The following is a 27484-nucleotide window of genomic DNA, read 5'->3' on the forward strand; positions in this document are numbered from 1 at the left end:
CCCAGTGCAGTTCTCTCTGGGTAGCTTTATCAGAAAAGAATTTGTAGTGGGTACGAAAAGTAATGACTGCTGCCTCAGCCTTAGAGTTAAGTTACACTGCTTAGAGCCTGTTAACTTGGTTACCTAATGGGGATAAAAGTAGATTCAGGGGAGTCAGTGGTAGTACACTGGGTTAAGCGCAGGTGGCGCAAAGCCCAAGGACTGGCGTAAGGATCCCGGTTCAAGCCCCCAGTTCCCCACCTGCAGGGGGGTTGCTTCACAAGCAGTGAAGCAGGTTTGCAGGTGTCTATTTCTCTCCCTCTCTCTGTCTCCCCCCCCCTCCATTTCTCTCTGTCCTTTCCAACAACAACAACAACATCAATAATAGCTACAATAATAAAAGACAACAAGGGCAACAAAAGGCAGGGGAGTAGATTCTGAAACACTGGCCACTACACCTCTAAAAATGTTATCACACCTGATAACAGTATATAATTGATGAGTATAATGCCTCGAATAAAACTTCATACAAAAGGTTAAAGTGTTGAGATAGCCTTTGCTAACTTTCTTTTGGGCGATAATTTAAGAAATCTAACAGCCTCAAATGCTGTTTCTGATGTGGGGGACTCTCAGCAGCTTTGTTAGGAAGGCGAGATAGCAAGTCACACCAGGACCATGTGACACTAGTACAAAGGTGGGGTGTCCACTGGGGTGGGTACTAGGTCTCACCGTTCTGCTATGGAGAGGGCCATGTTCTTTAGTCGCTCCTTGTTGGACTGGGGTGAACTGATCTGAGGAACGACAGGGCTGAGCAGTTTGTTCATCAGTTCCAGTACCTTGTCAGCATTCTACTCAATTAAAAAAAAAAAATGAAAACATTGAAATAATCAATAAAAAGGAGAAACTAAAAGAAAAGGCATTTTCTGATAGAAATGTTCCATGTGAACAGGTCAGTGGATACATACATTTATAACAAAGAAAAATTTATCAAGTCATACGCTTAGTATTTGTATGTTTTCTTTCTTCTTAAAAAAAAAAAAATCTGCTTTAGGCATGCAAGTCCTATACTCTATCATTTAGTTAGCTCCCCAATTACCCTTTTTAATATTTTTATAAATAAAACCCATCACCTTTTCTTACATCACCACCCACTCTCTTCCCTCTAAGTGATTAATGACCAGTGATTTTTCCTGTATTGTTTTGTCTTTATATCAATTTCATGCTCTAAACACAAACACATGGATGATGCTATTTTCTGCATCTTAATTTGATCTCGATCAAAACATTTTTAAATTCAGTAAGTAAACTATAACCCTCCTTTTGCCCACTTTTCTCGGTTGATAAGAGAAAACGTCTTTCTTTTCTTTTTTGTAAGACCATACAATCACCAGTTGTCATCACATGCTTTTAAAAAATAAAACCACTTAATCCAGTTCTCAGCTGTCTTTTCCCCTAACAGGAACTGAGTGCCAGCGTGTCTGTGGCTGCCCAGAGTGTGAGCATTTGCACCAGGAGCTTCACACTGGCACTGAAATATGACGGACACTTATTATTCCACTACCACGTGGAACTACAGTTCAGTACACTGCGGGATAGCCTTTTAACATGTTCTTACTTAGTCAGAAATAGCTTATGAGTAAGAAAATTATATAAAATGGAAATTTCACCCTAGCTGGACCAGTAGGTGCAGTTTCAGCAGTAGCAGAAGATTCTGGGCAGGGAGAGCCGTACAATGGTGGTGAATTCAAAATGGTTGTGCATTTAATACCAGAAGGCCAACTGACCTATTAAGTCAGAAGAGAAAAAAGGGCATATTTTACCTTGGCAAGGTCATAAAGCTTTGCTGCCTCTTCAAATAGTCCTTTATTTTCTGCCACGGAAGCAACTTTGTTGATAATAGGCTTTGTGTCACTGGTAAACTTATCTATGACTCCAGGCTGACAAGACAAATTACAGAGGGAAAGGAAGAGGGAGAGACGGTTACACAAACTTGTTATTTAAACACAGAGAAGCAATTGAGATCTGAAAACTACTTCAACAGAGAATGCTTGCCCTGGGCAATGAGTGTATTTCATCAACTAGACCCTGGCTTTCTTGAAGATATAAAGATCTATTAAACATATGAAATGGTTTAAGGAAACTAACTACATATGAAGAGGCACACTCACAGGCAGCACAGGAGGCAGCAATAAGGTATCTGTGCTCATTAAAAAAATTGCAGGTTTGAGGCCAGACCTCATAAACTTAATACTGGTTTGGCTAATAATAAATGACACTCAACGCTTTAACAACTGGGAGAAAGTCAAACAAAGAAAAGACTACAAGCTAGATATGGGCAAGAGACTGGCTCACTCAATGATGACCTTTCTGGTCAATACCACACCACCTACCATCTGGGGCCCTAGTCAGGGAATCCTTGGATTCCCACATAGATATGATGGGCCTAGACCTTTAGTAGCTTCCTCTCTCCACCATTACTGGTCACTTCCATCAGGAATGTCATCATAAGCCTTACTGCAGGCGTCTCCAGGACCTTGTCCTCATTATAAAGCAGCAATGGTAGGGACTGCCCCACTCTTCAAAGGGAGGCTAGTGACCTACCCTGCCACTTGAGGGAAACTGGTCATGAAATGAGTACAGCCTACAATGTTCCTAGCTGATCAAAGAAAAGGGGGAGGGCACACAAATATATATAAAAATATAGTTACATAAATAATAGCCAACCTGTATTTGTGACCTCGGGAAAATTACTGCAGTTTCAATGGAGGGAATGCGGACACAGAGCTCTGGTCGTAGGAACCGTGCAGAATTATACCCCTGCTATCTCACGATTTTGTAAACCAATATTAAATCACTAATAAAATTTTTAAGAGATCCAGGTGAAATCAGTGATTTAGAAATCTGTTGATGCACGAGGCGCGAAGCCCAAGGATCCGCGGAAGGATCCTAGTTCTAGCCCCCGGCTCCCCACCTGCAGTGCGGTCGCTTCACAGGCAGTGAAGCAGGTCTACAAGTATCTATCTTTCCTCCTCTGTCTTCCCTTCCTCTCTCCATTTCTCTCTGTCCTATCCAACAACAACATCAATAACAATAATAACTACAATAATAAAACAAGGACAACAAAAGGGAATAAATATTAAAAAAAATTAAAAATCTGCTGATAAGTGTATATGAGGCTTAGAGAAGATATTGAAAAACTGGATTTGCTTTCAAAGACAGATGGCAAAAGAAACTCAAATACTGAAAAAATTATATACATGGCAAATGGTGTCTGGAAATTAAAAAATAAAACCACTGTCACCACTCAATGGTAACCAAATGACCAGAAAGAGCCTTAGAAACCATAAAACACTAAGTGTGGGCTGGATGATCACTCTGGTTCCCTATCAGCACTGGACCCAGTCAGGACGAGCTGTTTCTGTCACACGAGGGGGAGCACAGGAAATCAGTGAAGAGCAAAAGGTACTGGGTTCAAATTCTACCTCCCACCTTTTCCAAGCTGTGTGACTTTGAGGAAAATAATTAATGTCTCCAGTCTCCATTTCCTCACTAAGAAAACAGAGAGAAAATAATAGTTCCCACTTTATAAGGTTAAGGTGACTAAGCAAGAAAACATACATAAGTATGCAGCACCAGCGACTGCCAGTGGCCTCTATTTTCAACTGTATGGTGTGAGTCGTGTGAATTCACCTTGAGATTGCTGGGTCATGGTCACATACTTAAACAAATGAGGACCGCAATCCCTGAAAGAAGCAGATCACTTTACTGAGGTCATAGGTGGGTGCCTGAGTGGTTTCAAGACTGATTGAGATCAAAGCCTCTGTCCCTTCTGCTATGCCAGTCACCAGGGCTTGAGGAGCCTCAGGGAACATCTGCACCTCAGGTTAGTATAGAGTCCAGAGCCCTCAGAAACTGTCTTAAGTTCATCTCTAGCTTTTTTTTTTTTTAAAGAAAAAGTAAGTGTAATAGTTTCTTTTCTTGCATATTTTCTAAACAAAAACAGTAGGAAAAAAAAAAAAAAGACCTAGTAGGCATGAACAGATAAGTATTCTGAATATAATAAAAATGTCTAATCACAAATTTTAAAGGAAAATAGAAATACATGTGAAATCAAGATTATCATTTGGTGCATGTTACTTGAATTCTAAAATCCTACTATATTCTTTTATGAGTTGTAAAGTAACAGTAAACTAACATCTCTGGGGGGCAACATTTAAACCCACCTTTCGGCTGCCATCATTTTCTAGTTTCCCAAGAATCATATCAAACTGTGGAGACAAAAAAATTTTTTTACACAGTTTACTAGACAAAGATTTACACACAGTTCATAATTTTTTTGGAGAGAAAAAGAGGAAAGATACAGGGGAGACCAGGAGAGGTAGAAATCTTACATAAATTAGAAACAGATTGAATCAATGTTTTTTACTATCAGCAACAAATGAAAGCTCTGAAAAACTCCCAGGCCACACTGGGAGATTGAGAAGATACTGTGAGCAAACACATATCAGCATGAGGACACATAATGAAAATCAAGGGTGGGAGAGAAAAGGAAACCGACTTACCTCTCGACTTTCTATCACAAGTTCACTCACACAGCGCAGAAACATGTTTTCTCCTTGACTGTCTTTCTCATCTCTATAGGAAAGAAAACAACCTGGTTTCAGGTGTGGACCCGATACCTCCAATAGTCACTCTCCAACTGGGAGAAAGCAAAGCCAGCCAAAGAAAGGGCCAATGCTGAGTCTTACCTGAGAAAGTAGAAGTATTGGAGGGCTTCCCTCGGGTCTGTGGACTCGAACTTCCGGGTATAGAGCATCAGTAACCGCACAAAGTTCAGCCGCCGCATGCAGGCAGGGTCTCCAGGTTCGTGGCTGACTGCACCATGAGGGACAGGAGCGTTCACAACACTGGCCTTCTAACCCACATGACGCTATGTATGGGAGCTGAATCCAAAGATTCAGCACATTTATTCTTGCAATTCAGACAAGTCTGCCAGAGGAAGTTTAGCTAACTACCTTTACCATCCTATCCTCAGTTTTCTTTCCATGTAGATGTCAAGCATGTAGAAAATGTTTTAGAGTAAATTATTAGCATGCCTATCACTGAATGAAAAGATATGAGACAACTGGCCATTAATGGCACATATTCTGGGGGTGATTTCTGCTGTTTTAAGAAGAAAGCTATAGTTGGGCAGACAGTATGGTGGTAATGCAGGAAGACACTCAAGCTTGTGGCAACAAAGGTTCCAGGTTCAAACCCCAATACCACTCGACGCCAGAACGTAGCATTGCTGTGGTGGTGGGGGTAGGGTGGGGAGTGACAGCCATTCATCTACATGTATCTAACTCTCCTGTCCCTGCAGATATGTACAGAAGACATGGGGGGGGGGTGCAGGTGGTGGAACATTTGGTTGAGCACACATTACATGAGTAAGGACTCCGTTCAAGGCCCTGGTTCCCACCTGCAGGAGGTGGCTTCATAAGTGGCAAAGCAGTGCTGCAGCCTTGTCTAGCTCTCTCCCTATCTCCCTCTCAATTTCATTTTCTAGTTAAAAAAAAAGAAGGCTGTGTGTGTGGTGGCGGGCAGAGAGGTGTGTTCTAATTAAGAGTCCTAGTAGGAACCAGACATTTCTGACCATTTCACAGGTTGTCTGGCCACAAAATCAGCACTTTTTAGGTATTTAACACCTCAGGGAATACTAATGGGGGAGGTGAATGCAAGAATCCAACCCTGATAATCCAAGAAGCCTGTCTATAGTGCTTTCAAATGACTGGCACCATTTGCTCAGATCCTTACTGGTTGCACTTACATGTCCACTCACGTGTGACAGTCACACCACTGCCAATAATACTCACGGAGCTGAGCACTCTGTCCTGATGACTTCAAAAGCAGCTTCAGCTCAAAGAGCACCAGTGCCACGTGGACAGCATGACAGCGCAGCCGCTCCATGCGGAAGAGAAAGGCAATTGCAGCTTCAAATTGTGCTGTCAGGAACAGCACTTGAAAGTACAGGAAAGGCTGCTGGTTCACTGCAAAGTGGGACTCGCCTGGGGAGACAGAAGATGGGGCTGATTCACAAGGAGTCAGGCCTGAGAACAGGCAGCTGCCTTAATGAGCGTACAGGACTCACAGGGTAGGACGGTTAAGAATTAATCAAGGGATCTTGTACACAGTGAGCTGCCACATGAAACAGTTTCATGACCTTCTTTAGATCCTCACAGGTGGCTCAAAAGCAAATAAAGCTTGTGCTGTAAAACTCAAAACTGCCTGTATGTGAGAGTTCAAAACCTTAAAATGGCATACAAAAAGGACTGTTTGTGTCCTTTATCCTGGTAAGTCACTATGAATCACTCGGCTTTACAAATACCTGGGTTCAACAACTGCTGACCATAAGTTAGAATCATCTTCCCAGGATTCTTAACAATAGGAGGTAGCATAGAGAAAAGCATTTCTTCTTTATTGCAAGAGAGACAATCACTGTCAGGTTTAGAGAAATTCTAGCTGAGGTCTCTTCATGGCTCTCCCTGAGCAAATGCTAACTAGGGCACCCAAAGGACTAGAGAAAACAGCTTAATGCATATGACCATTACCCATATATTCCTTAAAACAATATTGTTTCTACTCAGATTTGAAATCAGTATTTTCATGGGTTGTATTTTGAAGACTCACATGTTTTGAGAGTGAGAGACGGAGTTCAGAGAGAAAGGATTTTCCCCAGAGGAAAGCAAAGTACTATTAAGTTAAAAAAAGGGGGGGGGGGGGGCGGGGGGGAGTGCTGATGTTTAAGAAATCTTACCATAGTCTTCCAACAACTGCTTTTGGAACTGTGAGAGAGTGAGCCTGTCTTGAGGGGAGCTGGTGCCGTCATCATCAAAACACACTTGGTTCAACTAAACCCCGAGAGAGACATACGTATCAGTACCGACTCCTTTCTGAGTCAGATATGCACAGCTACAGCAGCTCAGCAGCCATACTTGAAGCTACACTCAGAGGCCGCACTAATAGCCTTCGCTGCTGACTGGAAATTATGTAATAGAAAACGAGGCAGGGGATGGGAAGATCCGCTAGTCCAATCACTTATTGAAATGACACGTTAAATGGGCAAAAAAGTGTGCCTCTAATGTGAACAGAGAGAAGGGGTTAAAGCTCAGAATGGGCAAGTGCCTGCCTTCAGCCACAGGTAGTCCTCGGTTTTGTCAGCCACTTCACTCTGGTTGTCGGTGATGTCACATCTACCAATGATACAGTACACAGCCCGTTTGTAGGGGTCGGTGTTGTTCCGTAGGGCCCTGCGGTAATGCAGCCGCAACTTGTTCTCTGTAGCAGGGGACAATCTAGTGACACAAAGCAACAGACAAGCATACTCACTAAAGATTCGTAAGGACATCAGAAAGCATCCCCAACCCCAATCACATATCAGAATCATCAAGCCTTCCTCCACCTGCCAATATCCTTTGGGTGCTGTCACTGACTTAAACATTCTAGTACCACCCTCATCTTCTATCTACAGGCTCTTTCAAGGCAGGGCAGAGAAACCGGGGAATTAGCACCCCTTCCTATTTCCTAGGAATCCTCAAATATGATGGACACAAGTTGAGTCCTTATCTATTCTTTCCCTGACCTCCTCACTCCCATGCCCGTGTGAGATCACCTTCCAAATAAACTACTTTCACTCAAATCCTTGCCTTGGGGAGTCTTTCTGGAGGAAACAGATATTAACTGTAATTTAAGCTCTACTACTAGAAATAAGACAAGGACTGAGGTTAAGACAATTTTTGGATATGGCATTATTAACACTCTCCTCCCTCCCTATCTTATTTTCCACATATATAATGGAGGCAGTGTTATTAGTTCTCTATAATATGTACATATCTGTCAACTGAATTTAAATGAACTTAAGTCCAGCTATGTATGTCCTTTAAAATTTTTTAAAAAATTTATTTACTGACAGAGACAGAAATTAAAGAGGGGTGGAGAAGACAGAGAAACACAGACACCCAAAAGCACTGCTTCACTGGCTCAGAAGCTTCCACTCTGCTAGTGGGGACTAGGGGGCTTGAACACGGGTCCTTGAGCATGGCAACATGCACTTAACCAATTATGCCCGGTCCCCAAACTCCCATTTTATAAAGCACCCTCAATAAGCTTTGAATTGATAAAAGAAGATTTATCGTATTCATAGTCACAGTCCTTTCCTGGACTGAAACAGAAAAGTTCTCCCAAAAGTGTAGACATTAGTGTCAGAATGGGGCTCCCTGATGCTTTTAATTGCCATTCTCCAGAGTTCTATTTGCCTTCTCAACTTATTTCTTCCAAGTGAAAAGTTATTTTGTGTCATGCAGAGAAAACAGAGCAATGCCACTACAATACAGCCTGCAGATTTCACATGGTTTTCTCTGGGATGTGCTGTACCATTCACCATACCTTCTGTCCTTGCTATTCATGTACTCCTGAAACCAGGTTTTAAATTCTCCCAACTGGTGCTGGGCTCGGTTAACCACCTGTGAAGCAGCAAGAAGGTCTCCACAGCGCATACAATAGTAAATTAATGCCCATACAGGATGGCCTTCCACTTCTCCATCCTAAAAAAGGAAAGATGCTCAAGTAAATAGATAAACAAAAGTTAACAAATGAATGACATTCAGCTAAGTTTGCATCTTAAGCTCCATCAGACTGGTACCATCAGTGGTCTCTACCTCTCTAGTTACAGAGGCAACTGAAGTTTGAGCCACTAAGTAATTTGTCCATGGTGAGCTGGTAAATGGTAGTCTGGTTCGAGAGCTTTTCCGTTAAAGCACTGTGTGCCCCACCTGATTAAAGGCAGTCTTGTTTCTCCATGGAATCCCAGTAGCCTATAGTAATCATGTGACAAGCTCATCTGTGATAACTCACAGGTATGCATTACTATAACCCTCTACAATGTAAAGGTAAAATTCATCCACTATCACTATCATACTTATAAAATGTTGACTGCTAGTGGTAAGCAAAATGGATACAGTGTTCGCATGCATTCATTCATTCACTCACTGTGTATTCAAATGTTCACTGAGTACCTTTATTTCAGGTATTGCTAAGGCACTGGGAGCCTGAGGAGGCAGCTCTATCCCTACTTTCCCAGTACTAGAGCTTAGTTACCTATTAATATCTGCTCCTCAACTCCATTAGCTGGCCACAAGCTCAACAAGTCCTAAGGTACCCATAACATGACAGATATTTTGTCTCCACGCATTTTTTTCATACTATTCCCTGCTCCCAAACAGTCTTTCGCAAGGTCTCAGGGTGGTGAGCTTCTATTCTTCAAGAACCAAGTGTGAACCTCACACTCCTTTTATGGAAGCCAGTCTTCTATGTACCCCACACCAACCCCTGGCACAAAGCTCTAGAATAGTGCTATACATTCTGTAAGATAATTCCTCCACCTGAACTATTAATTATTTACAGGCCACACTCTAGAAACCATAATTAATCCCATTATTTTAGCTATTTGAATCAACAACTTCAGAAGACACTCCTTGCCTCTTTCATCTCCACCTCCACGTACTTCAACAAATCATATAGAATCCATTTTCAGACATGCCCCTCTCTCTCTCTGTCTCTCTCTGTCTCTCTCTGTCTCTCTCTCACACACACACAAACACACCCCTGCATCCAACACTACTTTGAACCAAGCAACCAGTATCACTCATCTGGTCTCCTGTACCAGTACCCTTCTTAAGGTCTCCTAATTTTTCTCTGCCCATTCCTCTCTCTTGTACACACAACAGCTCTTATATATCACTTCATTCTAACTCAAACACCCACCAAAGCGATATTGCCCTGCGTGTGTAGGTGGTCGATCACACAGCGAAAGCTGGCAATACCTGAAGGCCAGGCAAGGGAGCCGGAAGTTTAATGTTCAGGAAACTTCGAACCAATTGGTAAGTCCCAGGTACACCACCCAGCTGTGCCTGGTGCAAATTTCCAAAGACAGTCACGAGGGTGTAATTCTTATAACTAGAAAAGTATAAAAGGAAAAAAAAAAGATTGAAAATACATTATCATATGTATCTATGACATAAGACTGAGTTCTTCGTGGAAAAATCCGGTTTGAAATCAGATACAGAAGAGATGGTGCATGTTTAATGAAGCAAACTCCATTATTTATTCAGTGGACAGTAGATCACTGCAAAGATTTTTCATCACTGTGGATACTTGTAAGAATCCCCCGGAGAAACATAATTGTGGACATCAAAAGCATTAAAGGCTAATGTGCAGGCTAATAATTGCTTCAGTTCATAGCCTAATGCTCCAGCAGGCTCTTTTTCAAACTTCTTATCACTGAAAAATATCAGCCCTACAAAATATTGAATAGTCCAGTGGATGTTCATATACCCTTTTAGATTCACCAACATTTGTGTGCATGTTTTCTGTGTGTATATAAACACATATACATGTGCTTTGACTTTTCTGAATACGTGTTATAAAATCAGAGAAACCAGCAGTTCTTTCATCTGTAAATATTCCACCATGTATCTCTTAATAACTTGGACATTCTTGTTCCTAAATTCAGTCACCATTATGACATCAAGAAACATGACATTAATGTACCATTACTGTCTAAAAACATGCCTATATTCAAATTTCCCAACGATATTCTTCATAGCTTGTGTGTTTAATCAAAGAAAAGTATGGCAGTTGTCTTGACACATCTACTTCCCTTAATTTAGAGCAATTCTAGATATCAACTACCACATACATCAGCTATCTGGTAGAATTTTCTATAAATTGGATAGTTTCTTTATAATTTGATTCAGGTTCAACTCTTTTTTTTTTTTTTTTGGCCAAGAATCTCACAGTTGATGCTGGTACTGCCCATCTAGTCCAGCATTAACAGATTTAGTATCTGTATGCCCAGGTGCCAATCATAATCTCAGAAGACACAGCCCTGAACTGTCATAATCCTACTAGAACAAAATCCAGGAAAATCTGGGGGGGGAAGTCACCCCAATTCTTCAAAAACCTTTCATCTTAGCCCCTCTCCCCCGGACTCCATTACTGTAAGTCAACCTTTTCCAGATAGGAACAGAAACAAAAAGAGGAAACGATGCCAAAGCCGCATAACTTCCTCCACTGCTGTGGGGGCAGGACTCAAATGTGGATTACATGGATGGCAAAGCAGGTTTCCTATCCAGGTGTGGTATTTTGCTTTTTATTTACATTGTAAGTGAGAGTTATTTGAGATACAAAGACACTTGCTGGCAAAAGAGCTTCCTCCAGTTTTCCAAAGCACATTAAATGAAGAACTACTCTTCATGAAGGTTTCGATTGTCAAAGAAGATAGATTTATACTCATCACAAAATCTAACACAGAAAAAAGGGCATACTTCATTTTGGGTAGCACATTCAAAATCATCCCCACTTTTTGGAAAATACAAACAAACACCCCAACTGGATAATATAATTCACATTCCTGTTGGGTCCAAAACAATATTCTTGTATCCACGACTAGAAAAAGTGAAGCCCCAGTAGCAAATAGGCAATAATCATCATTTGTCTGCATTAGCATTCCTTTCAGATGGTGAAATTCCTCAGGAGTTTTTAATAGATTAAAGCTGCATTTGCCAAAAAGAAGCTAGCAAAACCACTGGCTTAAAAATAATTATGTGCATGGTAGGCTAAGAAGGCATTATACAATGATCCCATCACTGCTCCATCACTAATATGTTTCCAGATTTGTGATCTCTTGAGCGCATCTCCAGAATGGCTTGAGAAGTGTGACACTGAAGATGAAAACTTTAATAGGATCTGTTCATGCCAGTGCATGTCAAAACTGAACACTTTCAAAAGTATCAGTGCCAGGCGGAAAATGAATATAAACATTTTCTTCAAAGAGTCATGCACTAAAAGAAGGGGGGGCACTAATGTTTTAATATAATCTATCAGTGCAATACTCTAATTTACAGTTATTTGCCCCCTATTTTTTGCATGAGAGGGAGTTTCACATGAGGCAGACAGAAGGAGAGTAAGAGATCTCTTAGACAAGTCAGAGCACAACACTGATACATGTGGTACCAGGATGGAACCAGGAGCCTTCAGATGTGGAAGTCTGATGCTTCATCGGTTGAACAAGCTGCTTCCCCACTATTTTTAACTGTCAGCAATATTTCTTACAGTTCCATTATGTATTTCATTTCTGCATGCATGCTTTCCAACATTGAAAGTTTGAAGACACTGATAAAGTTCAAATTCACTTCATGAATTTTTGCAAATTTGATTCTATGGAATGTAACAGCACAATGTAAACTTTGTATTCTATGTATAAATTAAAATGCTGACGCTTCCTTAGTGAGATGTCTTTGTACATCTTCCTTGATGAAAGATGTAATTTCTTCTGCTATATTTTGTGTAAAGTGTCCTATATATGAAGTGCCATTTTTGTATGTTTCTTAGCTTAATCCTCCCGCAAAATGTAATTTTTTTGATTTTTAAAAAATTGTTCTCCTGTGGTCTGGGAGGTGGCGCAGTGGGTAAAGAGACTCTCAAGCATGAGGTCTCAAGCACATGTACTATAGTAATGTCTAGTTCTTTCACTTTCCTATCTTTCTTATAAGTAAATAAAATCTTTAAAAAAATATCCTTTATTTTCCAGAAATGTATTTTAGTATTTTCTATTTTTGCAATTTTTAACATTTAGGATTATAACATTTGGAATTGTGCCTTTCAGGATTATGATCCAAACCCACTTGCCCCATTCTTAGTAATAGTGAGTTTGTGAATTTTGTTAAAATGGTTTTATTCACTAGATTCGCAACTATAAATGTACCTTTTCCTTTTGTAGTTAGTAAGTACACTGTGGAATAAAATTTGGAGGTCATGTAAATATTCTGTTCACCAACAATCATTCAATAAGTCAGTCCAGTGTTCAACGGCTGTCCTTGCTAAACCTGTTATCGCACTGGCGTTTACAAGAGACTCCCAACACACTTCTTAAAAGTCTCCACAATGTTTTATAAAGTGTTTCTATACTAAGAAAACTCAAGTAACATATCAACATGGGTTTAATAATCTTTTTGAACTGAGTCTACTTGCCAAGTGGTTCATCATATCACTTGAAATGTTATACACACACATACTGTTTTTTAAGAGACAGAAGGGAGTGAACGAACTAAAGAAAGCACAGTATTAAAGCTTCTTTAATGTAGTGGAAATCAGGCTTAAGCCTGGGCAATGGACATGACAAAGAAGCATGCTATACAAGTGAGCTATTTCACTGGCCGAAGCAGAATGTTTTAAAAGTGAATGTAATTATTCTAAAATATATCCTCTGTCAAAAAAAGGTGACAATGCATCCTTAAAAGGGGATGATGTCGGGAGTTGGGCAGTAGCACAGTGGGTTAAGCACACATGGCACGAAGCGCAAGGAACGGCTTAAAGATCCAGGTTCAAGCCCCTGGCTCCCCACCTGCAGGGGAGTCGCTTCACAGGTAGTGAAGCAGGTGTCTATCTTTCTCTCCCCTTCTTGGTCTACCCTTCCTCTCTCCATTTCTCTCTGTCCTGTCCAACAACGATGACATCAGGAACAACAATAATAACTACAACAATAAAACAAGGGCAAATAAAGGGAATAAATATTTTTTAAAAAATGATGTCAAGAGAATGAAAAAGAAAGCAAGGTTACAGTAACTATAGACAGAAAATTCCCAATTCAAGTGCTGATGGCCTTTTACTAGGAGTTTTTAAGTGTCTTGTTTAAGATCTGTAATGAACAGTTAAGAGAATTACGAGACAGTGAGAGAAACGTGAGTTTGCCAAATAAGGGCTTTTGTGTAGATTTTGTCTTTATCAAATGAATTTAAAGGAACAAGTTACATTTAAGATTTGAATGGGAAAATCTTCAATTGTTGTCCTACATCTGGTTGTTACAATTTACGTTCCTTTGTTGAATCTACATTAGTGTTTTTTGTTTGTTTTAAGCAGGTCTATTTCATGGTAAAGACAGAATCAGAGGTCATGGATACTGACAACTGATTTGTCAGTTTTCCTCTGTCTTTCCATGAATATATCAACTGCCTCGTCTTAATTTATAAACAAAGCCTGAAAAACCCACAAAGGTAACTGTTTTTGTAGTTTATTCAGGAACAATACAGAAAATACTGTTATTTTTGGTGAAGAAAATCAATTGTATAGTTTATTTCAATTTAAATCAAATGTGAATTTTGTTAAAACAAAAATAGAACAAGATAACTCTAACAACCAAATGAAGAGAGTAATAAAAGAAATGAGATTACTTACCAGATAGAAAACCCAGGAATGCAGCCTTGTACCACTGGTGAAGTTAAGCACCAATGTTAAGGGTTAGGTTTATTAAAGAAAAAGTGGGTTTATATCCATTTTTTTCATTTGAAAGGTTTTCATATACTCTTAAGAAATTTTGACTCTTACTTTGCTGACAAGCAGAAAATACTTCTGTAAACACTAGCTTCATTATGGCTAAAGCCCCAAAACTTACATTACAAATTAGCTGAAGCCTAATAAAAGATTCTATAACATCTTTTGTGTCTGTGCCTAAAGAGAAAAAACAAAAACAAATAAATAAAAAAAACAGCAAACAAACAAAAAAGCCCCAGATTTTTTTTTTTTAAGCAAGGAAATAAAGGTTACTGAGTTTAGTATATCTGAAGGTACAAATCTCATTAGTGGGCTATTGCATAACTGAGTAGGACTGATATGAAAACTTAGTCTCTGTTCCAGCAAGTCTGAATTACCTCAATCACATACAGGAAATTCTTCTAACTTCCTAATGAAGTATAATTTTGTTGATAAAGGGCAACCATATTATAGGTGACTGACAGCTACACAGGCTCAATGGCAAAAAGCTGCAAATTAGCAAGTGTGTTCAACTTGGCTTTTTTTTCTCAGGCAAGCAGAGAGAAGCCCAGCACTCTGTCTCTTAAATAAAGAGGTCTGTTGCGCAACCCCTGCTGGTCAATTCAGAGTGGAAAGCAGTGTTCACAAAGAGGAGTGAGTGGCATGTGCCCTACCGATGAAGGGGACAACAGTTAGGGCACAAAGGCATAGTTACAACCCTCCTAGCAACCGACTCCAATTAGTGAGGAGGTGGCAGAAAAACCCAAGCACAAATCACAGGCATTAGTGGCCGTGGGGTCGGGAAGGATCTGCATTGATGGGACTAATCAAGGAGAGAGAAGAAGGAAAAAGGCTCCAGAGGCCACCCTAAGGTTTGAAGGTGATAAATTGTCAAGTATAAAATTTAAATGTTGCAAATGAATAAAAAAAGCTTAAGGGAGTAATGGCTGAACCACATCAGGGAGTAAGACCCAGATCTATGGCATTATAACCTAACAACCAAGAGGTCTCTGTACTGAGAGAATGAAGAAAATCTAACAGTGTTCCCATTTACAATCTTGTATCGCTGCCAAAATATTTCTGGTAGAAAGGTGTTTCTAATTATTTAAGGTTGCTCAACCTTACAATGATGCCAGTACAGAGCACTTAAGCCCAAGAAATACTTTAACATGAGAAATGGCTGCTTTTCTTCTTCTTTTTTTTTTTTTTTTTCCCTCTAGGGTTATCACTGGGGCTCAGTGCCTGCACTCTAATTCACTGCTCCTGGAGGCCATTTTTCCTTTTTGTTGCCCTTGTTGTTTATCGTTGTTGTCATTGGATAGGACAGAGAGAAATCAAAAGAGTAGGGGAGACAGACAGACACCTGCAGACCTGCTTCACCACTTGTGAAGGGACACCACTGCAGGTGGGGAGCTGGGGGCTCAAACCATGATCCTTACACCGGTCCTTGCTTTGCACCATGTGCCCTTAACCCACTGCGTTACCTACAGCCCGACTCCGAGAAATAGCTGCTTTTAAGGGACTGAAAGTCAACTCTGTGCTAGTGCTGCCTTACCTCTGCTCGAGGTAGCCCAAAGCCTGACTGACGAACTCCATGCGCACTTCCACGCTGCTGCGGCTCTTCAGGGCATCAGTTGCTGGTGTCAACAACACATCTGTCATTTGTTTGACCATAGTCCACATGTCGGAGATGTTCTGTATGCAAATGAGACTGCACGTGAAAATGCTGCAAGGCTGGAGAATTTGGCTCTTCAGAGCACTAGGATCTCAAAGGCAGGAGGGATAAGGCAGGGGGAGTACTTAGTGTCTTCTGTCTGAGGCTCTCATGCTAAAGCCCAGTGCCGAAGCTGTCCCTCTGCCTTGCCAGTGTTCCTCCTCCAATGAGCAACCCGAGTCTTGGGGTGGTTTTAGATCAATTACTATTCCAAGTCTGACATAATCACCTAACATAATTAAGACCACATGAAAGTAACAAGAACACTGAATCTCTGTGGGTTATCCCTTGAGAGAGTGAATACATTTATAATCATCTAAAGCTCTAGGAGTTTTAAACTCAAGTAGTTCCATTTCAGTCCTTACAAGGTCATGTGAGGTTTTTAAGATTTAAAATAAAAAGCTTAACCTAAATAATACAGGTTTTGTCCTCCCAGAGGCTCTGCTGGAGCCACTACTATTACCCCATTTTTGTGAGCGTCATAGTCTCCCATCTTCCTTCCCACTCACTCCCTTCTCATGACAGTCTCCCAGGAAAAAGCCAGGTGTCCCCTTTGTGTTAGCACTGCACAGCTGGGACTCCCTCTCCCTAGAATCCTCCTGGCTACAGATCTATCCCTAAAAATGTTCCCTGAACTTTTAAAAACATTTGAAAGTTAAAATTTCTTAGAAGACTGCATTGATTGGAGAAAAGCAGGTTAATTTTTTTTTCCACTTTAGATGTCTGAACTGCCCTGTATTTTATTACCTCAAAAAAAAAAAAAAAAGTTGGATATAGTTTTGAGACAAATTCTGCATGAGTGCTTGCTTCCATTATATTCCTCCCTCCTTTCCTCTTCCTACTGGTGATCAACCCAACCACCCATCATTATTCCATCTATCAACTGTTTGTGTGTTTGTTTTTAATGGGGGGGGGTTGATAGGAAAATGAGTTGAGGAAAGGGAATAAATTTGGGGAATCGAGGCTCAGTGGTTACGTAAAAAGAATCATGTCTGAAGTTCTGAGGTGCCAAGTTCAATCTCCACCAGCACCACATAAACCAGAGCTGAAAAGTGCTCTGGTAAACAAACAAACAAAAAAACCCGTTTACAGAATGTTTTCTTTATAAATATACCTGAGCCAAACTCAAGGGCTAGCTGGTATAAAAACTACACTTTATAATTCAGCTCTTACCAAAGAGCCTGTTACCCTAAGAAGAGAAACTGCTAAGGGGAGAGTTGTAGCCTGACAAGTTATCAAATCAAACGTGGCTGAAGGAGAGCTCTTTGTGACCATTAATTTATCCTGACTGGGTCTTTGGATGATATGTGTATAATAAAACCAGCCCCAAATTAATAAAATAAAACTCTAAAAACAACTACTGGGTGGTTTCACTCATGTGGAATCTAGAGAATTGAAACAAATGAACTTGAAAAAACAAAGAGAAGCAAACAAACTATCTCTAAGGCTTTGTGAGAACTACGGTAGCTATCATTGGGGAGGTTGGGGGTACAGACTTTGGTGGTGGGTGCATGCTGTGTAACTATACCCTATAATCTGATAGTCTTGTGAACTACTATTAATCATGCACGCACGCATACACCAGTTAACATTATATTCCCCAGAATGAATATATGTCCCACATCTCTTTGGCACATTTCTGCTAAGTTAGCAGGTTGCTAACGCCGTCTGAACACTAGGCCCCAAGTCCCTACTTGGGTTAGCTCCAGGTACTACCTTATCATCCAGTTCTGTGACAGACGCACAGAGGTCCACGAGGTTAGGCTGTAGGTGGCCACTTACAATCTTCTCATTATAGATATAAATCTGAAAGAATGAAAAGCAAAGTGAATGGCATAATTTTCATTCTTAACTCTTTTTAAGGCCAACTGAAGCCGTTCTGAAGTCAGATTCTGCCAGTCAGTGGAAGTTTTAGCCAGTCTTTCCTTCCTCGGAGTGGCTACGCTAGTCCCAGTCTGAAGAGCAAAGCCTTCCCACTTCTGCATCTGAGTCCTGGGCGGCAGCATCGATATCCTCCAAAACTAACAACTACCATGCCCCCCCCCCACTCCCGCATTGTCCTAACATGTTAAGAATGGGAGCAGGACTAGGCAAAGAGAGAGGCAGGCCGGGAGTACGGATCAAGCTGTCAATGCCCATGTTCAGCGGGGAAGCAATTACAGAAGCCAGACCTTCCATCTTCTGCACTCCATAATGACCCTGGGTCCATAATCCCATGGGGTTAAAGAACAGGAAAGCTATCAGGGGAGGGGATGGGATATGGAGCTCTGGTGGTGGGAATTGCACCCCTCATCCTATGGTCTTGTCAGTGTCTCTATTCTATAAATAAATACATTTTAAAAAAAAGAATGGGAGCAGGGTGGTCATGGGAGTGTCGCAGGTAGTACTCTTCCCTCTCCTTCTCCTTCTCCCTCCTCTCCCTCTCTCTCTCTGCCCAGCAGATCAAAAGGAAAGACAACACTACTGCTTCTGAAGAACCCAACACAAAGTCTGGCAATTAGTCTGTAAATGAACTGAATGTGGAAGTGATTTAGGATTAGAAAACATCTTGCTCTTGTTACCATCTTCACCCCCCCCCCCATACGCCCACCCACGTCCTGCCCCCAGCCTTTACCTTGTCTGTACCTTAACCCTAAAGACTGTTCTCAAGCATAATTTTTTTATGTTTCTTATTTAGGAGAAAATCACAGATGGAGACAAAAAGGGGAACAAACACCCAGCCCCATCAGAGTAATCTCTTAAGGATGCCAATAGATTTCCAGGAAAAAATGTTGCTTAGCAATGTTATCTCAGGATGTTGAAAGGAACAGATTATTACATCTCAGTGATTATGCCTGGGTGACTTGTTCAATCACTGAAAATAGTCATCCATGAGACAGGACTCCCTTTCTTTCTCTCACGGATCCCCAGCCTCTTTTCCCTATATAAATGCCACGCCCTATTCAGATAAAGATGGTTTTTAATATATGAATCTGCCATCTTCTTGGGTTGCTAGTACCTGAATAAACCTGCTTTCCCTGGAACTAACCTGGTCTCTCAATTAACTGGCTTTCAAGCAGCAAGTAAGAGAACTTTTATATTTGATAAGAGATTTCTGCTCAGCACTGCCAGAAGGGGCTATGTGTCCCAGGTGGCTTAGCCTTCTCAGTTCCCAGTAGCTGGAGCAGCTGGCCATGGCAGTGTGCCAAGGCTTACCCTACTATGTTACCAGGACTGGCAACAGCCAACCTGTGTGGGCCAGGTACTCAAGGTTAGCCAGCTCTGATGGAAACGTTAGTGACTCTATGTAGTTGCTAAGTCCTCCTTATCTCGGGGAGGCTCCCTTCTCTTCCTCTCACAGCATCAACTGCCCTAAGAGCATGGTTGATGAATGGAAAACTGGTTTGGGGGAGTCAAATTCCTTTTGGATTTGGAAGGAGTCAAGCAACTCTAAGGCTAGGTAAGTCCCTGGTGTGCACAGCTGAATGTCCTCTGTCCTAAGCATTTGGGATCCTCAGGTCATTTGTAGTACTAAGGCATGTGACAAAATTTTCCCACCTTTATTTTAGCGCTCTGTAAGAGAACTTGCATTTGAGAGTTTTATTTGTAACTAGATTCAGTTTTACTCTTCATTCTCTTTGCTAGAACTATGGTGTGCTAAGCATCAACACTATCTAAAAGCCCTCTGGAGCATATTACAGATGACTGGACCACCTACACATATAACTAAGAAAATAATTTTCTATTGTGAGTCAGAGAAATAACTCATTTGGATAGTGTATATAGTTTTGACTATGTGTAGCCCAGCTTCCAACATGTTGAAGGAAACTTCAGGTTGTGGTCTCTTTCACTCTCTCTGCCTGTCTACCTTTAAAAAAAAAAAGGCTATTGTAACACAGCTTAACTATGTATTAAAGTGAAGAACAATGGTCACTAAAGGGATCTTTAAGCTTTAAGGATACAGTCTTGAATAGTTGTATAATAATAATTTGTATTATATTAACACATGACTCATCAAGTATTTGTGACTGAAGCTTCAAGTTAATAAGAAAAAAAATCTGGAAAAATGTTAAATTAAAGATGTTAACTTATTACTTAAAAAAGTTGCAGACTTACTATAAAACAAGGTCTAAACATTTATAATAAGCCTGACTGGGAGAATAAAAGATGAATCCCTAGAAAGAAAGGAAATTTTAAATAGCAATTACCCTAGATTTCTGATAATAGAAAAAACATAGGCCAAAACTCCTGGAAAGACCATGTAAACTTTTCCCTCTGTCCCTTAAGGTTGTAGCATTCACCATTCTTTGATGTGTGACTAACCAGAGGAGAAAGGAAAAGAAAGAGAAAGAAAAAAAATTTGGGAGAAGAGACTACACGGGGGGGGGGGGGGGGAATTGAGAAAAATATCAGTCATATTCCCCGGACAGAGGACTTCACCAGTGTGTCCTGAAACCCCATCTTTCCGGAGCCCTGCCCCACTAGGGAAAGATAGAAATAGGCTGGGAGTATGGATCGATCTGCCAACACCCACGTTCAGTGGAGAAGCAATTACAGAAGCCAGATCTTCCACCTTCTGCATCCCATAATGATCCTGGGTGCATACTCCCAAAGAAATAAAGAACAGGAAAGCTTCCAGTGGAGGGGATGGGATATGGAATTCTTGTGGTGGGAAATGTATGGGATTTTACCCCTCTTATGCTATGGTTTTGTTGATATTTTCTATTTTAATTTAATAAGTTAAATTAAAAAAAATAAAAAATTATCATTTAAAAAAGCTGCTAGAAACATTTCCCTTTAGTGGGAATTAAGGATTTTAAAAGACAAAAGGAAAGGAATATATATATATATATATATATGAAAAATAATATTGTGTTTTCTGAATAAGGAAAAATAAAGGACATGGGCTTTATTATTATTATTAAAGATTTACCTGTGTGTCAATAACTGTACTGTGAACCATTAAACAACCCCTCCCAATAAAGTGAGGAAAAAAGATTAATGGATATGAGGAAAGGAGGGAGGAAAGGAGTAAGAGAGGGAGGGAAGAAAGGAGAGAGTGAGGGGGAGGCAGAGAGAGAGAGAAGGAGAGGGAGAGAATGAGCCAGAGCACCACTCTGGCATATACGGTGACAGGGATCAAATTTAGGTTCTCCTTTGTGTAAGCCTTATGCTCTCCATGTATTAGTTCCCTGGCAGAGAGAAGAGTGGCAGTGAGAGTGACAATGAAAGAGAACACAGTACTGAAGTTTCCTTCACTGTGGTGGGGGTTGGGCTTAAACCTGGATAATGCACACGGCAAAGCAGGGTATAACCAAGTGATATCCATGTCCAGTCCAGGACATTTTTCTTAACAGGATTACAAAGGAATTCTGATAATGCCATTAGCCAGGTAGTTCAGTTAATGCCGAACTCTATTGCTAAGTAACTGGCTGCTGAAGACTTCTGTTAAAAGGCCCGCAGCCTCAGTTGCTCTATTTTCTGCTCTCTTCATAACAGCATTATAGTCTTATCTCCACTACCTCACCCTAGGTTGGAGGGAAGGGGAGAAATGGGTAATACTGACTGATGGCAGTATTCTCCCCCTCAACAAATCATGACAGTTGGTCACAACTAAGCAGATGTTCCTTGGTCTTTGCTGGTATAGGACAATTTAAAGGGTCTGGGAGCTCACTGCCCTTAATTCAAGAAATTTCCCTTCTTGGTGATTTGTGGGAAAGCAGAAAATTCAGAATAGACAAACACGGGTGACTCCAGCACAGCTTTGCTCAAAAAGTCCATTCTAGGTAAACAGTCTCCTCAGGGTAGTTTTAGTCCAGGTGTTTGGTACAAAAAGTATCTCTATCTGGACCCATCTATTGCATGGTCATGATAGACAACCACAATCCCCAAGACATTATGAGCTTCTCCAAAGCAATACTATTAAGAAATGTTGAGTACACTATATTTACCTAGGCAGAAAATATTTAAGAGTATTTCTCTCAGCAACAAGAGGTAAAGAAGATCTGTGATTAAAAACAACAACAACACAATGAGTCTAACAGCTAACTCAGTTAATCCAGAACTCCATTTGCTAAGCAGTGCAGTTATTCAAGGCTTTATTGTATATGGGCTGCTGCCAACTACAAAATGAGATGCCCTGGCCAGTGTAAAGGGCAGATTTCAATTTCCCTAAATCAGATCTGAGTCATTCCATTATCTAATTTGATAGAAATTTTCAGTGACCCAGAGATGGTAAACTATTAACTAGTTCTCTGGGAAAAGAAAAAAAAAAAACTTTTCTGAGCTTGACTTTCAAATGAAGTCTTTGACTCTTTTCCTCCCAGAGGGCTTCTCAAAGGATCCCATCCTCCTAGCAGTCACACTTACCTGGCGGGCATAGGCCATCTCGATGCTGTCCAGAGAGCTTCGACCAGGGGGCCCCATTTCACTGATGTAGCTTGGCTGGAGATAGACACATATGTAGAATTGGTTACGAACAGCATTCAGAGGGGCCGGATGGTGGCGCACCTGATTAAGCACACGTTATAATGCACAAGGAACCAGGTTCGAGCCCTAGTTCCCACCTGTAGGGGGAATGCTTTGCAAGTGGTGAAGCAATGTTATAGGTGTCTCTCTCTGTCTCTCCTTCTCTACCACCCCTTTCCCTCTCGATTTCTGGCTGTCTCTATCCAATAAGTAAAATAAAGATAATATTTTTTTTTAAAAAAACAAACAAACAGCATTCAGTTATCTAAAGAGAAAAGCAAACAAATCCCAACCAGAGCCCAGATGAAAGCTCACTGGGTAAAGTAAAGCCTCACCATCTAGAGAGTCCTGGGCTCAAGCCCTGTAACTACATGAACACACCATGAATGGCACTGAGGGCGCTCCATGAATGGTGGAGGGGACCTGTGGTATCTCCTTTCTCTCTGTCTCTTATTCCTCTCTTAGCTCTTCCTCTTCTAATAAAGGATGATAACATAAGCCTGAGCAGACTGCTCAGTGGTGGCATCATCATGTGCAAGGCCTGGATGGAACAGCAGAAAGCCTAAATAAACATGTTTGTCTTTAAAAACACTGTTGAGTTTGCTCCCTCTTATCTCTTCCTCAAAGTAATGATTTTATAGATGTTAGTAAAATCCAACTCTCTCACCATGAACAAGAAGGGCCCAGGCAGAATATGGGATGATCTCACTCACAGGCAGAAGTTGAAAACTCTAAGCAGAACCTGGACTGGAGTTGGTATATTGCTCCAAAGTGGGTGGTAGGTAGAGTACAGGTCCTGGAAAAGGATGACAGAGGACCTAGTGGGGGTTGTATTGTTATGTGGAAAACTGAAAAACTACTATATTCATTGGCAACTGTAAAACATTAATCCCCCAATAAAGGGAAAAAAAGAAAAAAAAAAAAGGACGGACCAGGTATGGACTCAATTAACTTAAAGGGAGGATATGTAGTATTATGGATAGGTCATTGACAGAGTTTGGAAATGTAAATCTTTCCAAAGTTCTGCTTCAATCCCAAGTTCTCTCTACCCCTATCTTCCACCTCCTTGCACCAGTAAGACTGTCATTTTTATGTGAAAGTATCCTGTTCCCATCAGTCGTAATGGAGCTGATGAACCATAGTTTATAGGGTCATAACACTGGCACTCATATATTTCCACATAGCTGGTAACAGTTGATTACTTTTCTGCATCTGAAAATGTGAAACCAGACTACGCTGGGCAATCATTCATTCATTAGTAAATATTTACAAAAGAGTCTGCCACGTTTATCTGCACATCTATCCCCACAAGAAGGACAATAAGCCAGTCCAAGTCTGTTCCCAGAAAGCAAATAAGAAAGTTTATTGTTTATTGTTTATTTTGGATAGAGACAGAAAAATTGAGAGGGAAGAGGATGACAGAGAGGATGAAGATAGGCATCTGCAGCATAATGTCACCACTTGTGAAGCTGCCCCTTGCAGGTGGGGGGACAGAAGGCTTGAACCCTGCACAGTAATGTATGTACTCAACCAGATGTATCACCACTCAGGCCTTATCAGTCTTTTTTCAAAGAAAGAATAAAGTTAATCTCTAAGCTCCCCTACCCCCCCCCCCGCGAACACACACCAGAACAAATATAGATCAAAAATCATATTTGCATATGAAAACATACTTGATATCTATGGGCTATATCCTTAAACTGTTAGTGTATTGGCTTGCTCACTACTATAGCAGAGATCAAATTCTTTAAATTTCACTCTTTAAACAGAAAGCTAAGTTGAAAACAACACAGTTTAAAGTAGGCTTCTTGGAAGTTTGATAGAAAATATCAGTAAGACTTTCTGGTACTGCCACAGCTGGTAACAGGAATGCCCGTATAAGTGAACAAAGGAACATAAGAATGGACACTGGATTGCTGGGTGGGACAGCTGGGCTCCAGGTGGGCCACTTCAATGCCTGCCTTTTGGGGTGTGGCCAACCATGTTCTCGTGGGGCCTCCAGTTCCCATCAACAAATGAAAGGCCTATCTTAGACAATCTTGAGAGGTCTTCCTCAGCTGATTTTCCTGCCATTGTTGATAGAAAAAGAGCTCTGAATCATTTATGTACTGACTCTAGTAGACGCTACTGGCTGGCTAACCAAAAGATTATTCTCCATTACTATTTTTCATCTTTATTCTCTGAGAACTCTGTCTGGCATATAGAATCAAATGCACTCTGGTGTGTTGGTGAATGTTTAATGGGCTGGCTTAGGGAAGGGGGTCTGATTTGTAGTATTTGATGAATTCTGTGGTGTAAATACATTGCATAGTAGATGTTAAATGACCCCAGGTGGTCACAAATAGGCAAGTGCCCTGAACACTTGACAATAGGCCCTTATAAACTGGCCCTTAAGCACTACCCTTTCTAGCCTCTGCTACAGCTAGGAGTGACCATGTTTCCCAGTTCACATCTGGGGAGTGTGTTATAAGCAGCAATAGTCACCTTGTGAACCTAAAGCAGGAGCAGGGAACATATGGCCTTCAGGATATACATACGTACATATAATGAAATAATTCTTTCTGGGTCAAGAGCTTTTTTCATAGCAACAGTACATGCTAACTTCTAAGCTGATGATTTTGTATGGCCAGCAAATGATATTTTAAATATCCCTAGGAAGAAAGTTCCCTGCTTCTTAAAGTAGTAGTGTTGTGCAAACCACTAAAACTTAAAGTTTCTGTTACTCATAGTGGAAAGCACTATGAGTAATACAGAGTTGTGGTTAGGACTGCGTGGTGGCGCACCTAGTTGAGCACACATATTACAATGTGCAAGGACCAGGGTTCGAGCCCCTAGCCCCCACCTGCAGGGGAAAAGCTATGCAAGTGGTGAAGTAGTGTTGCAGGTGTCTCTGTCTCTCTCCCTCTCTACCTCCTCTTTGCTCTTGATTTCTGTCTCCATCCAATAAAGAAATAAAAAGATAATTAAAAAAAAAGAATTGTGCAAAACTACCAGTTTGCAAAAACAGCCATACTGATTAAGCCTTAATTATGTGCCAAGCACCGTGTTAATTTCCATGTATTAACTTCACAACCCTACAAGATGTGGATTTCTTTTATTTTGGTAAATAACAAGGATTTATTTGTGGAAGTACAGATTAGTGGAGTCAAAGAAGCACACTTCTGACGGGGTCAGAATGGGTTGTCCCAAGATAGGAGGCAACAGAGATATGTACTGGGTCGTTAGAAAAATCATGATACATTTTTTTTGCATAGAAACAGAAAAAACACATCATGGTTTTTCCAACGACCCAATATTTTCATTGTAGTGATTTAGAAGTAGCAACCCGCCCAAGGTCACTCCAAGGGGAAGCAGTGGAGCCACTTCCGAGTCCACCATCTGGCACCACACTGTCTGCCAGGGCAGCCCAGGGCAACATTCTATAGAACAAGGGCAGTATGCCAACCACCTCACAGGTTTGTGATGAAGAAAAAAATGAGGAAAAAAGAGCACTTAGCTCATAACACTGTTGTAAGGAACAAGGTGAATGCACTTGGTACAGTGCCTAACCCTTACTTAGCCAATCCATACTAGCTACTGTCATCACTTATTAAATAAAGTTCCCAACCATAATGGAAATAAATCCTATGTTGAAAAATAATAGATATGAACACTAAAAAAAAAAAAAAAAACCCTCAATTTTTTCACTTTGTACAGGCTAGAAATTTACTTTGTCCTAGCTGGGAGCTAGAATCTCGTTTTTGTCCAATTTCCTTGTATGAATAGGAGTCCTCAGCCACTCATTTTCTACTTATGGACTAACTCTGAGTATTCCCAGTAACACCAAGTTGAGAACTGTTCAATAAGACCTCCACTTTCCTGAAACAAAACTAACCACCTGAAGGCCAAGAAGTGCCAAAGTGTCTTAAGGAACAGAGCTCTCTAAGACTGAATTTTCTGTAAGCTAATTGGTTAGGATAAATAAGCAGATAAGGAAAGCAGCATAAAAAGTTTCACAAGGACACACTTGTTTCGTTTAAATAGCCATGAGAAATGTTTTCCAGTACTAAAAATCCAATTTTTAAAAGTGTCTACTTAAAAAGCAGTTGTTCTTCAGCTTTCAGATTTCCATTTAAATTAACTTTGCCTAATGTGCTTGTTTTTCCAAAGCAACTTTCCGTCACTTGCCCTTCATCAAACTTACATTTCATCACAAATAAGGTCGATTATCAACCAGGTATGTATACACACATTCCTGGGCAGAGGCCCTAACTAATACTTGTTGGAATTTCAGTTTTGGCATGAAGGAAGGCCTGGGAAATAGATCCCAGTATGTTGTGTGGGTATAGTAACCCACACACTGACTGGGACCTGGTCAAGCCTGTCATTGGGATGACAGAGGAAGAAGAATCAGAGACAAGAAGGCAGGGAAGGGGAGTCAGGAGGTAGGTAGCACAGTGGGTTAAGCGCACGTGGTGCACAGCGCAAGGACCGGCGTTAAGGATCCTGATTCGAGCCCCCGGCTCCCCACCTGCAGGGGACTCGCTTCACAGGTGGTGAAGCAAGTTTGCAGGTGTCTATCTTTCTCTTCCCCTCCTCTCTCCATTTCTCTCTGTCCTGCCCAACAACAACAATAAAACAATAAAACAACAAGGGCAACAAAAGGGAATAAATAAAATTATTTTTAAAAAAGGCAGGGAAGATGGATGGATGGGGCTCACTTAAGAGTATAGAAGTACATGGAGACACAAAACAATCACAGGGCGAGGATAGACAGCATAATGGTTATGCAAAGAGACTGTCATGCTTGAGGCTTCAAAGTCCCAGGTTCAATCCCATACACGATCATAAACCAGAGCTGAACAGTGCTCTGGTAAAACAACAAAACAAGAAACACACACACAAAATCACAGAAAAAAAATTTCTAAAGTGGAAGAATGGAAAATTATTTTTTAAAAAACAATAATCCATATCTAAAATGACTCTTTTCCTAATGTTAGATATTTGAGATGTTTCCAA

The 27484-nt window shown here is 40.8% G+C and overlaps 1 protein-coding gene across 3 annotated transcripts in view; it reads right to left on the bottom strand.

The window, feature by feature from the left end:
• The window catches only part of NUP93 (nucleoporin 93), a 115300-nt gene that overhangs the window by 4780 nt on the left and 83036 nt on the right, over nt 1-27484 (bottom strand). For all 3 annotated transcript variants that reach the window (XM_007520112.2, XM_060185515.1, XM_007520113.3), the window contains 13 exons: nt 22388-22462; nt 17756-17845; nt 15881-16020; nt 9840-9972; nt 8404-8561; nt 7148-7313; nt 6776-6869; nt 5835-6026; nt 4728-4854; nt 4542-4614; nt 4203-4247; nt 1800-1916; nt 709-827 (listed from right to left, as the gene is read on the bottom strand). In XM_007520112.2, the coding sequence (XP_007520174.1) occupies nt 709-827; nt 1800-1916; nt 4203-4247; nt 4542-4614; nt 4728-4854; nt 5835-6026; nt 6776-6869; nt 7148-7313; nt 8404-8561; nt 9840-9972; nt 15881-16020; nt 17756-17845; nt 22388-22462 (1529 nt within the window). The remainder of the gene's footprint in view (nt 1-708; nt 828-1799; nt 1917-4202; nt 4248-4541; nt 4615-4727; nt 4855-5834; nt 6027-6775; nt 6870-7147; nt 7314-8403; nt 8562-9839; nt 9973-15880; nt 16021-17755; nt 17846-22387; nt 22463-27484) is intronic.

Source organism: Erinaceus europaeus, chromosome 2, assembly GCF_950295315.1.
Source record: "Erinaceus europaeus chromosome 2, mEriEur2.1, whole genome shotgun sequence".
In the NCBI taxonomy this organism is placed as follows: Eukaryota; Metazoa; Chordata; class Mammalia; order Eulipotyphla; family Erinaceidae; genus Erinaceus; species Erinaceus europaeus.